We start from the raw sequence: 13,467 nt of genomic DNA on the forward strand, positions 1-13,467 counted from the left end.
TGACATTTGTTCCAATGTTTCAACATTGGATATTCTATGTAACTCATTGGTACTATACCAGGGAGGAAGTCTCAGAATCATTTTCAAAATTTTATTTTGAATTCTCTGCAGAGCTTCCTTCCTGGTATTACAACAGCTAGTCCATATTGGTACAGCATACAACATGGCTGGCCTGAAAATTTATTTGAATATCAAAAGCTTGTTCTTAAGACAAAGTTTTGATTTTCTATTAATAAGGGGATAGAGACATTTTACATATTTATTACATTTGGCTTGAATGCCCTCAATGTGATTTTTGAAAGTTAAATTCTTATCTAGCATGAGCCCTAGATACTTAACTTCATCTGACCAATTTATTGGAACCCCTCTCATCGTGACAACATGTCTACTTGATGGTTTCAGATAAAGAGCTTTTGGTTTATGTGGGAATATTATTAGTTGAGTTTTGGAAGCATTAGGAGAAATCTTCCATTTTTGCAAGTATAAAGAAAAATTTCCAAACTTTTTTGCAATCGACTACAGATGACACGCAGGCTTCGTCCTTTGGCGGAGAGGCCTGTGTCATCCGCAAATAAAGATTTTTGACATCCCTGAGGTAACTCAGGTAAGTCAGATGTGAAAATATTGTATAATATTGGTCCCAAAGTGCTGCCTTGAGGAACACCAGCTCTTACAGGAAGTCTTTCAGATCTGGAGTTTTGATAATTAACCTGAAGTGTACGATTTGACAGATAACTTTGAATTATTCTAACAATGTATGTTGGAAAATTAAAGTTTTTTAATTTTACAATCAAACCTTCATGCCAAACACTGTCGAATGCTTTTTCTATGTCTAGAAGAGCAAGACCAGTAGAATAGCCTTCAGATTTGTTGGAACGGATCAAATTTGTTACACGTAAGAGTTGATGAGTGGTCGAATGTCCATGGCGGAATCCGAACTGTTCATTGCCAAAATTGAATTTTCGTTGATGTGGCCATCATTCTGTTCAAAATAACCTTTTCAAAAAGTTTACTGATGGAGGAAAGCAAATTGATTGGACGATAGCTAGAAGCTTCTGCTGGATTTTTGTCTGGTTTTAAAATTGGAACAACCTTAGAATTTTTCCATTTGTCAGGAAAATATGCTAATTGAAAACATTTGTTAAATATATCAACTAATAATGATAAGCTACTTTCTGGAAGTTTCTTGATGAGGATGTAGAAAATTCCATCATCGCCAGGAGCTTTCATATTTTTGAATTTTTTAATAATAGTTCTCACTTCTTCCAAATCAGTCTCCCAGGCATTTTCGAAAACGTTCTCTTGATTGAGAATATTTTCGAAGTCCTAAGTAACTTGATTTTCAATTGGACTAGTAAGTCCTAAATTAAAATTGTGCGCACTTTCAAACTGCATAGCAAGTTTTTGAGCTTTTTCGCAATTAGTTAGTAATAATTTGTTTTCCTCTTTCAATGCCGGTATTGGCTTCTGAGGTTTTTTTTCAAGATTTTAGATAATTTCCAAAAGGGCTTAAAGCCAGGGTTCAATTGAGAAATTTTATTTTCAAAATTTTTGTTTCTTAATTGAGCAAAACGTTTCTTGATTTCTTTCTGCAAATCCTGCCATAAAATTTTCATAGCAGGATCGCGAGTGCGTTGAAATTGCCTTCTCCTCACGTTTTTAAGACGGATCAAGAGTTTAAGATCATCGTCTATAATCACGGATTCAAATTTTACTTCACATTTTGGAATTGCAATGCTCCTGGCTTCAACAATGAAATTTGTTAAAGTTTCAAGAGCATTGTCAATATCAATTTTAGTTTCTAAAGAAATGTTAACATCAAGATTAGAGTCAACATACGTTTCATATATATTCCAGTCGGCTCGTAAATAATTAAAAGTGGAGCTGATAGGATTGAGAATCGCTTCATGGGATATTAGGGCGGTTCAAAATTTAAAAATGTTTGAAAATCCAATCTCCCATATGTTCCTTACCATCCTTACCATACAAATAGTGTTCTGTGAAATTTTCAGCTTTCTAGGTGGTTATTTAAAGGTGGCCCAAAGACAATGTTGGTTTGTATAGAAATTACTATGGAGAAATTTTGAGAAATGCTCCAAACACGCTAGTACTGTAATGTAACTACAAACTAATTATCCCATAGTAAAAACTCATTATTCAAACTATAATAAAGAAACTTGCTGAAGAGAGAAATTCAATCCGACGCATAGGAGAGGTGATATTCATGAGTTTGTTTGCTATTATTTAGCTTAATATGGGATTTTAGCCCTGCAAACATCTACAAAAATCCCAAATAAAATTAGCTCAAAAGGGATTTGTTTCTTCAGCAACATCCTTCATTAAGGTTTGAAGAATGAGTTTTCAATATGAGATAATAAGTTTCTACTTACATTACAGTACTAGCGTTTTTGAAACATTTCTCAAGATTTCTCCATAGTAATTCCCATATAAACCTACATTGTCTTTGGGCCTTTGGTAAGGAGCATATGGGAGATAGGATTTTCAAACATTTTTTAAATTTGAATCGCCCTAATGGGATATTTGAAATGTAACAGGCACACGATCAGAATCAAAATCAGCATGAGTAACTAATTGGCTACAAAGATGATTAGAGTCGGTTAAGACCAAGTCAATCGTAGATGGATTTCTAGAAGAGGAGAAACATGTAGGGCTATCAGGATATTGAATTCTCGCGAAACATTACTAAAGGACCTATGTACAAATGATCAATAACTGAGTCATATTAACCTCTTCTGTTGCGTTTTTTGTATGAAACGCTAGTCAAGGAAATTGCCTTTCGATCTGTAGTGAAAAACTTCCCAAAAACTTTACTATTTCACTGTTATAATCGAGAAATATCCTGAAGAGCACTCATCAAATAAAATTCTGCCGTTGGGATTACTTTGAGAATTATTCCATGACCGATGTTTGGCATTAAAGTCACCAATGACAAAAAATTTTGACTTATTACGAGTCAATTTTCGCAAGTCAGTTTGGAGCAAATTAACTTGCTGCCCAGAGCATTGAAAAGGCAAATAGGCAGCTATGAAAGTATATTTACCAAGCTGTGTTTCAACAGAAACACCTAAAGTTTCAAAAACTTTAGTTTCAAATGACGAAAACAGTTGATGTTTTATACGCCTATGAATGATGACTGCAACTCCCCCACATGCTCCATCAAGTCGATCATTACGATAAACAAAAAAGTAAGGATCTTTTTTTAGTTTGGATCCAGGTTTTAAATAAGTTTTGGTAATAACTGCTATATTAGGGCGGTTCAGAATTTAAAAATGGCCCATAGAAGTTAGTATAATAATGAATCCACTGTAACGGTTCGAGTAGACCACAGTTTGAAAACAGCTAGGAGCATGAAAGTTTTGTTTTGCGGATATCTTAGTATCCTGACCACTTAGAAAAATGGCGTCCTGGGCTAAGATGTTTAGTAACTGAATGGCGATCAATGTACAAGATAGCCCGACCAACCAGTCTTCATAATTCTTTATAGATCTTTGACCAACGATGGCGATCGCTAACGGTTCAAAATGAATCTATATCGATCGCTATCGAAAATCACTGACTGGTTGACCGGGAGTTGATTTAAAAGGTTGTCACCTGGCGGCGCTAGTGAGCATGAAACTTTTGTTTTGCAGATTTCTCAGGAGCCTGACTGCTTAGAAAGATGGCGTCTTCGGCAAAGTTATGTAATAATACGTAGCGTAACAAAATTGACATTTTTGACCCTCTGGAAAAGCTCATACAGCTAATTCTTGAAGTTGTTAGTTGACCGAGAGTGAAGCTCATGTGCTTTTCTGAATGCAATAGCTCCTTGTCCGTAAAGATTAGTTGAAAATCTGATTCAAGTAACGCTAGAAGTTGTTAATTTAAGTAACTAAAAGCAATTTGAGTAATTAAAAACATACTATTTAATCCACTCACGATAGGATAACTTGTTTTCTAACGAAAAAAAGTCTTGATTTTAACTTGGAATTTTTTTAAACTATGAACTTGATTGAGAACGATTCAGTCAAAATTCAATCTCATCATCTATAATATACGGCTCTTCAAGTTTTTTTTTCTACAGATAATTTATTTTACGCAGTTACATATTATTTTTATAGTACTAAACTTTCCTATGCTTCCTATGGGAAGAAATTATAAGAGCGATCCATGGAACGATCCATGTTCAAAGTTCCATAAACTTGCTGATTCCGCTAAAACTATGATTTTTATTCAGGAAGTCGTCATAATCCGTTAACAACTCAAAATTTATAATACAGTCATTCAAATACTAAGTTTCGCCTAAAACGAGCTCGAGAATGTCAATATCGCCCAATGTTATGAGCTTGTTATCGATATCATTTTCAATGTAGCCTATTACTTTTGCGCCGTGTTAACATTTCGATTTCGATTAGGTCAACGGATGGGCCATGTTCATTTTTTTATTTGCAATGTCGCCATGCCCTATCGCCGTGCTTTGATAGCGTTTGGGGTCAGTCAAATATAACGTCCATCATTAGAGGAAGGGGGTGACAGTGCATGTATTAGGCATTGGGAAAAGCGTAACAGAGGGGGGATGGGGATTCTAGAAATCTCAAAAAACGATGGACGTCATATTTGAATCATCCTTATTCGGATTCGTCCATTACTTCGATAAACAAAAATACAGGCGTAATCAATGAAGTGTGTTGATGTGCAACAAATTTCAGGTTTTTAAATAGTTCAACTATCAAAAAAGGGAAAAGTTTATGAGTAGCTAACAGTTATCTCCAAAAAAACCTATGAATATTTTCTAATTTGACCGGAAAAATATTGTGAATAACATGTTTTGTTCTTCGCTTAATTTAATTAAAAAAATGTTTTTTTTTTTTGTCGGTAGCGATAGGGGTAGTACTGGCACTCTTAATCTGCCCTAAGCTCCTTCCCAGCATTTGCTTTTATAAGCCTCTATTGCGTTCATCACACAGACGTTCCTAAGCAATGTTGCTCAAATGGTCACTGAGTACCCTAGCAGCAATCAGCCCTTACCGTAGTTTTGCAGTCTAGTAGTTTAGACTACTATCAAACTATGATAAGGCCTGAAATGCTACTAGAGTGGTTAAAGTGAAGAACGAAATAGTTTTATTAAAGGTCCTCATTCCCCATTTCATCTCATCACTCACTGTCGTCACTTTTATTTTCGACACTATCACGTTTATCACCGATTATCACTCATCAACTTTCGTAATACACTTCAGGTATACTTTCCATTACATTACTTTTCACATCACACCATTTTCATATAACTTCATTGTTCAATGCTTTACTAAGTAATTAAAAGATATTCAATTTAAATGTTTTATTATTTTTGTTGCTGTAGAGTCATTACTATTCAAACTACAATTTAGCACTATCAACAAAGTTACAGTAAAACAAAATCACTTCGATCCATTCTTCTGCACTCGCAGTCATTATTAACACTTTTATCATGCATGTTTGAAGAACTAGGCAATAATGTTTATATTCAGATAAATGATTGCAAAATGTATTATGGCCTTTATTAAATTAGTAGAGTTCACATCATTATTATATTTTTAACAAAACTATCAGAATCACTTCCAATTTCATTTTCAAATTTTCAACACCATATATTTTATTATAAAATCACTATTGGCACCCTCACAATCACTAAATTTAATAAAAACGAGTTGCATTATAAAACAATTGATCACACGTTAGCTTCGAAACTTAACAACCATTACTGATTAGTACAAAGGATGCTACAGCTCGTGGTAAACGAACTGAGCCATCAACAACCAGTACTGGTTTATAAGTAACTAATGAGCCCTGGCGGTCCCTCCGTTCAAAGAGGACCTGATAATATGCCGAAACATATTAACAGATCCTCCGCCTGAATGCAGCCGTTTCATGATAAATCATGAACCGTTAGAGGTGTGCCAAAGTATTGGGAAGGTGATATGTTTCACAGACGGGTATTATTATGGTGCACCTTCTACTTTGGCACCGTTAAACCCTGTGATCGTGGCCAGGGAATAACATGTTTTGTTCTTCGCTTAATTTAATTAAAAAATGTATAATTATTTCTTTCTTATGCAGAATGTAAATGTTACGTAGTTTTATAGACATTTTTTCCTAAACACCGCAGACAACGTAACTTCATTAATATACGTTTGATCTGAGAAAGTGTTTGCAAACAGAAACGCAACAAAATCATATGTTTTAATTTTCTTGTATGCGTTCAAGTCAGCTAGAGTATTGTCCAGCACAGCTGATGACCCTCTTGTCGTTTTGCTGGTATGCATGCAATGGAAATCTCTCAGGAAATTTGCATATTCTGCTCCGCTCTCGTTTCAATAATGTTTTGTTGATGTTTCTCGCGCGAGTAAAAATGGAGATGGACAAAGCAATTATAAGAGCAGTACTGCACGCTGAAAATCGTCAACACATAATTTGTCTATGGGATACTAAATCTAGAAAGATTCGCGAATTAGGCGAAACTGACAAAATGTACACAATTTAAGAAACTATAGCGGTGAAATTGTAGCTTGATTGTCTATTCACTGCACTTGAACTTTTCCCCTTTCGATAATTTAACTATACAAAAAACGCAAATTTGTAGAAGACGAAACTTCACCTCATGCAAAACCACACACTGTATTGATTACGCCTGTGTTTTTGTTTATCAAAGTGATGGGCGCATCTGAAATCGTAATCAAAACACGGCGAGAGTAAACGGCGACACTGCAAACAAAAAATAAACAAGGCGTACATGGCGGGCTTAATTGAAGCCAGAATGAAAACACGGCGCAAAAGTAATAGGCGACACTGAAAATAATATCGATTACAGGCTCATAACATTGGGCGATACTTGCATTCTTGAGTGCGTTTAAGGCGAAACCTTATAATATTTTTTTATTACGAAATAGCTAGGAAAATTGAAGGAGATGTGTGTGTGGTATTGATGAGGATTTTGAAACTAGGTTTATGAAATGTGTATTAAAGTGAAATAGTTAAAGTTGGAGTATATTTTCTCCAATTGGGATTAAAAATTGCACATGAAAATTTCATTGGTTATTTTCTCATTGTTATTGATTTGTCAGATAGGCCCTTATCGCGAATCCCTCTCTAAATGTATTTTTTCTTAGCTAGAATTTTTTTTAGAATTTTTATAAGAAGTAGGAATATAACACGTACGCTAGAATGAAACGGTCCACTGGATACGAGTAACTGACACTGAAGAAGACTGCACTGGATACGAGTAACTGACAATGAAGAAGACTGCAAGTGGTAGTCGAAATACGCGTATCTGTCAGAGATAAGCATTTAGGAGCGGAATTAAAAGGTACACGGTACTCCATCTACTTTTAAGTTTCTCTATTGAGATTCTGCTCAGAGGATTTGAACATTAATAAGAGATGATGGTTATTTTCCTCTCAAATTATTTAAACTACTATTATTTTGAGCGATTTCACCTGGTGCTTAACTTTTTAGCCGGTAGTGTGAAAATTTTCAAATCGAGGATCAAACATGTCGCGCGTCGGTCTAGTAAGTGAAAAAGTGGCGTGATCGGTTAGTTCTTTTTGATCCTTTGACCTTGACGCTTGCTGCTGGGCAGTGCGTCAAGTAAGCCAAGTAAGCCAAGTAAGCCTTTTCGGGTCGCGCGCCTATTTTTTTCTGAGTGCTTTTATATAGCCGAGCAAACGAGTGAGGCTGAGAGTGGATTGTGGCTGCACAGTGAAGGATAAAGGATCAATTGGTGAGCTCGTTTCATGCTACTATTTCTAATCTATAAAATATGTATGACTGCACATTTAATCGTTACAATTATGGGACGTAAATATGAATTTTCAACAAACTATGAATTGTTCGTCACTGTGAGTGTCGACACAAACTCTGATTCATGAATTATTTATGTTTCACATTTTATTTTTATTTTCAGAACACCCCTTTTTACCTTTATTTTTGTAATTAAAAAAAAAACTTTGAATGGTTCGAGTGTTCTATGATGTTCCAATCAATCGAGTTTTTTGTTTCTTTTCAAATAAGTAAAGTATAATAACACATGCTTTCATCCTGACAGCTGTAGGAATGTTTCATTTAGGTATTTGTTCAACAAACTTTGAATGGTTCGCCACCTCAAGTGTCGGCATAATTTTCCACTACATAGAAATTGTTCATATCAAATGAAAATATTATATTTACAAATAAGCATGTATATATCTCACAAATCATTATTTATCATGGTCTAATCGCTTATCAAAGTAAATCCTGTGACCCAACGATCCTTCCCATTAACAAACATCCCTCCCAGCAACCTTTGTGGAGATGCAGAGGCAAACACGGTCTCCAAATAGCAAAGGTTACACACTAACATTCCTTCCCCCAATCCCACCTGACTGCAAGGACGTGGCCGGCGCCGTTATTGACCCTGTATAAATAGAGGCACTGAATTATGCACATTGAAGAAGATTATGGCCAATCCCAGCCGAACTTCTAGTTGATTCTTTGTGCATTTTCACTGACTTCGGTCAATCACGGAATAGCAACCATTGATATGTGTAGTCAGTCTAAGCTAAGCTAAGGTAGTGTGAAAATTTTCAAATCTTGTGATAATGAAATTGAGTATATTTGTAGGTCACTGCCAAAATTTCATGACGATTATTCCTATAAAGACGAAATTACAGCATGCCAAAGATGAGCATTTTGTATGAAAATCGGCTTTCACTACTATTATTCTGAACACAACTGTAGTAACGTGAATTGTACCCAAATATCCATTATAATAACGAAATGAATGCTTTTTTAATTTATATGTTTTAGGGGTGTCTTTCACACATGCATCCAGGTATTCAATGGAGAACTCTCTTCAAGAGCACTTCTGAGCTCGCTTCTCTTGCTCTCGCAGAGAAACGACGAAACAGAGAAGCAACGTTGGACAAAGAACTTTCCAAATAATCGCTTGTGCATACACTACTGTTGGCCCGAGAAGCATCTAAACCGAATCAATGATGAAGTGTATAAGCCGTTAAATTTTGTAATCTAGACCTCACGATACATTGTGTTCTGGAGTTTACGAGAGCTTCATGGCTCTTAAAAATAGTATATATTTCAAATCGGTAGAAACCATTTTCTGTTTACCCAATGACTAGGATTTCTAAAATTATATCAGTCACAGAATTAACTATAACTACAGAACTTAAAATGCCTTTCATGCAGACTTACAGCCAATCCTTCTTACCTTTTTCGTTTGACACATTCCAACACTTTCAGCTTTTCCCAGCCTTCCTCCGTTTTGACCCAAGCCTCACCGGGAGATCTCCAGTCCTTCGAGATGAAAGGCATGTCGTTCACTGCTGCTTCTGGTGCTGTTTCTGCTATTCCTTATGGTGCTCAACCGAAAGCCGCCGCGACTTTCGCAATTCGGTGTGTTGCGACGAAAGGGGCCAATTGAAAAGACCACGCGCGCACCAATCGAACCAGCCCACCGACGAAAAGTGCAAACTCACTCACTGAATGACTATTTTCTTCTATTGTGATATACAAAAAACTGCTGCACCAGGCTAGAAAAGGAAAAATAAACCCTTAGACTCGGGAATGTCTGATTTTCTTGCTTCACTCTGTGCACATTGATTGCTTCCTGATTGATTTGCTTTTGCGCTCGAATGCTTTTTCTCTATTTCTACATTAGATTCACTTTTATTTTCTTTTCTGTGGCTTTAGGAAAACTTGTGCAATAGTTAACAGTCTTCTTTTAGTGGTCTTTCGATGCTAACGTAATGCCCCGAGACGCGACTGTAAATAGGTGACCCCTGATTGCAAATACACATACGCTTCGGGTGCTCGCTCGATGTCGGAATGGAATAACCAGTTGTTAGCAATAGAACGTTCACTCGAGAGAGTAATGGTCGCGTGGATAGGGTCCCTGGTACCGGCTACGGAATGAGTCGATGGGAAACAGAATAATTGTAATCTGTTTCTTTCCCAGTAATAAAAAATGTTATGTTGTAAGTAAGCTTCTAAAAATCTTTCGAAACATTCAAACTTTTTAAAATATTTTTTTCAGTGCATTTCCTGAAGATCAGTGAAGAAATTTCTCAAATATTACCCTTTTCTTTTTCTGGAGTTACGCCCCAACTGGGAAAAAGTAACTGAGAGCTTTCATTGTCATTTGAACAATTTAGCATGTGTAAATCGTGTAACAGGTATGAAGATATTCTATGCCCTGGGAAGCCAAGGAAGAATTTCCTCTATCAAAAAATTCTCAACCATGAGATTCGATCCAACGGGACTCGGTTAGGTCTTGTTGAATAGTTGCGCGTTTACCGCTACGACTATCGGGGCCCCATCATGTTGCTGATCATGTCCCTGTTAAATTACAAATTACCCATGAAGCGATTCTTAATTCTGTTTATCTACTTTCAATTATTAATATGAACACCTCAAAATGCGGCTACTGGATTTGGAGTTGCCAACAGATTCACCAGCAGTTCTTTTGGGAAAGGCTGCCGAGCCGAAGAAAATGGAGTTCTCGATAAGTGTCACACTGACATGAAATGCTTGAAGCATTCCAAAAACGTTTCCAAACAAGTTTCAACAATTTTTGTTTTTTGTCGGTGGGAATCGATAGCAACGAGAATAAATACTATATATCTCATTATATCTCATTGAATCGATAGAGAATTAGGCTATGCACATATGTAAACAGACAGATACGTAATTTGTGTGCGTATGTCCTAGAAAATTACAAAAGAAGAGCGGAATCGGCGGAATATACTGCCGAGAATACGTAAATTTCCACATTTTGAATACTTGAACAATTAAATAACATAAATAATTGTAAATTTATTGATCATTCTATAATGAAATATCGAAGATTTCGATAGAAAAGCAATGTTTAACCCATGTGTCGGCAACATCACAAAAAAATATTCGAATCGTGATAACTTTTGTTTTCGATATTTATTTATGCACCGCTTTTTTTCTTTTGCACCAAGTTCTCAAAAAATCTTCAATTTTTGGAATGTGTGTCGATATTGACCATTGGCTATCTCTGCCGTTGTACGCCTAATTGTCCCATGTTCTATGTAAACCTTATGGACCACGGGACAAATATGCATAGAACGGCATATCTGGTTTTGACAATAGTCTGAAATTCCTTGGGGGGACCAACCTTTCCCATTTAAAAGGTTTTTGATTGTCATTTTGGTTTCAGTCAATTTATCAAAATAAAATCAACAAGGGCTAAACAATGCCACGGATCAAAGAGCTTCTCTTAAAAAATATACAAATTGGTTGAGTTATCTCCAAGAAAATACAGGGCTGTTACAAAAACTTCAAAATTTCATCCGCGAAAATCGCGACTACCAAAACTCGATCCGCGTCTGGAGACAGCAATCCGCGTCAAAAATAACATGTTCCAAAATTTTAAATTAGGACACCTGGACCAATGGTTATATCAGTAACCAAATATCAGTACTTCAAATAACAAAAAAATGGGTCACAACGAATGTTTTCGATAAAAACACCATATGCTATTTTTTTTTACATGGTATTCAGTTGGAGCTGCCTGACAGCTTAACTTGTCAAGGCTGAACCCTCGGTCTGGCTTTTGCCAAGTTTCCCCTCTACCAGGACCAATAAGGACTGTTCATTTTATAAAGTGAACACTTTGTTTATGCTATATCTTTTTTATTTATTGATAAAATCGTTATCGGTTTTCTGTGTATCGTTGACCTATATATATAAAATCTTTGAAAATGCTTTTGGTTGAAGAGCTAAATAGTTTTTCCAAAAACTCTTAAAAAAAGCTGTCCGTCAAAGTTTAACATTATTTTTCGCAAAACAAAAATCCTTATTTTTATGAACAAATTGTATGTTTGTATCCTTTACTATTCTACTAAAGGTAAAGCTTTAAAAATATCAATTATATTCCACCATTCTATGACATTAGGTAACTTTAGTGATTTACCCATTTATGGCCAAATTTGCTGATACACCATCCTTTCACTCCCAGCAAAAGAGAAAAGTAAAAAGCGTGTTCAAAACTAGTTTGGATTACTAAAGAAACTATATTAGTATAAACGAAAGCTAAATCGTGAGATTAAACTACAGTCTTAAGTATAAATTTTACTGTTTATGGTAGTTTTACTAAAGTCTCATACTTTTAAAATCATGTACGCATATTTATCGATCTACAGCAAATTGTAAACAGTTTTCTCCGAATTTTTCAATTGGTAATCTCAGAATAACATATTATGAAAATAATATGTGGAAAATAAAATCGATTTTATTACAGCAGTGTTGCCAATTTTGATGATTGTCAATGTACTTTGATAGGTCTTCTAAGAATAAAACAATTGTGTTTCTGTTGTGCTTTCAATGTGACGTGGGGACTCACTAAGTAACTCTATGAAGGCGTAAGTTATTTTTCATATTAATACTATATTAGGACTTCCGTCAGGACGTACTTTTACACAAAAAATTCTACTCATATCAATTCCCATTAAATTAAAAAAAAAAATCTTTAAAAATATACGGGAAAATTGATTTTATTATATCTGTAAAATTGTTGATCCAAAAATAACTTGATTTTTTCCATCAGGCTTCTGATTGATGATGCTTTCGAAGAACAAGCCTTTTTTGAAAATAGAAAAAATAAATTATCGAATTTTCCAGCCAATTTCTTACAATCATTGATTTTGATAACCTCAAAAAATCGACCGATCTAATCGTTGTTCCATATTCGTGTGAAATTTAATTATTTTGGAGAATTTTTATTATCACAACATTGTACAATACTAGTCGAACGATGTGCAAAAAACCGATTGAAATTTCATTGATTAATAAGAAAGATACAGCATGCACAAGGTGTCCACTTTATAAAATGAACAGTCCTTACTCAGACGGACTAGGCAATGGTGCCCACATGAACACTGCTTTTTTATTAGTATTGTGACGTGGTAGTTTTTGAAAAGTACCCATATTCCCTTGCTTCTGAGAAAAGGAAGCATTGTGAAAATCAGCAGCTCCATCAGAATGTGTTTGAAATAGTAGTGTAGTAGTGTCATTACTAATACTGTCTAGTCGATATGGTTTTGAATGCTATTCTGATTACTCCTGTGTTTTGCGTAAGATTAGAGTCTTAAATGTCAATTGTCGTCAAGTCTTAACACAATTATGCGGTTTAGTAGTAGTTCTAGTTAATTCCATTTTTTGTTGTTAAAAGTATTTATTGGTCATTACGTTCATATATCCTTGAAGAAAAAAGTCGCTTTCCTTGTCTGTTCAACAATTTTTCGAAACTAGCAAGTGTACCCTAATGATCGATCTCAGCGTCTTACTTTCCATAGTCATTTTTATAGTGAATATTGAAGAGTAAAGTTACCATAGGCTTCTATTACAGTCTCCTACAAGATTCACTTTTCGGTGGCAAATGCAATGCTTCACAACGCCTGCTTTCTACTTGTAAAT

General features: G+C 35.3%; 1 protein-coding gene across 3 annotated transcripts in view; it reads right to left on the reverse strand.

Annotated features, from left to right (window-relative positions):
- The window catches only part of LOC5572120 (F-box only protein 25), a 52,996-nt gene that overhangs the window by 19,266 nt on the left and 20,263 nt on the right, over window positions 1-13,467 (reverse strand). Inside the window, exons 1-2 of one of the 3 annotated variants that reach the window (XM_021855077.1) lie at window positions 9,692-9,848; window positions 9,236-9,557 (exon numbers count right to left, since the gene is read on the reverse strand). In XM_021855077.1, the coding sequence (XP_021710769.1) occupies window positions 9,236-9,339 (104 nt within the window). In that variant the 5' untranslated portion in view covers window positions 9,340-9,557; window positions 9,692-9,848. Of the gene's footprint in view, window positions 1-9,235; window positions 9,558-9,622; window positions 9,849-13,467 lie in introns of those variants that run through there. The other 2 variants (XM_021855076.1, XM_001660155.2) reach the window with 2 other exon arrangements.

Source organism: Aedes aegypti, chromosome 3 (assembly GCF_002204515.2).
Source record: "Aedes aegypti strain LVP_AGWG chromosome 3, AaegL5.0 Primary Assembly, whole genome shotgun sequence".
Classification (NCBI taxonomy): domain Eukaryota; kingdom Metazoa; phylum Arthropoda; class Insecta; order Diptera; family Culicidae; genus Aedes; species Aedes aegypti.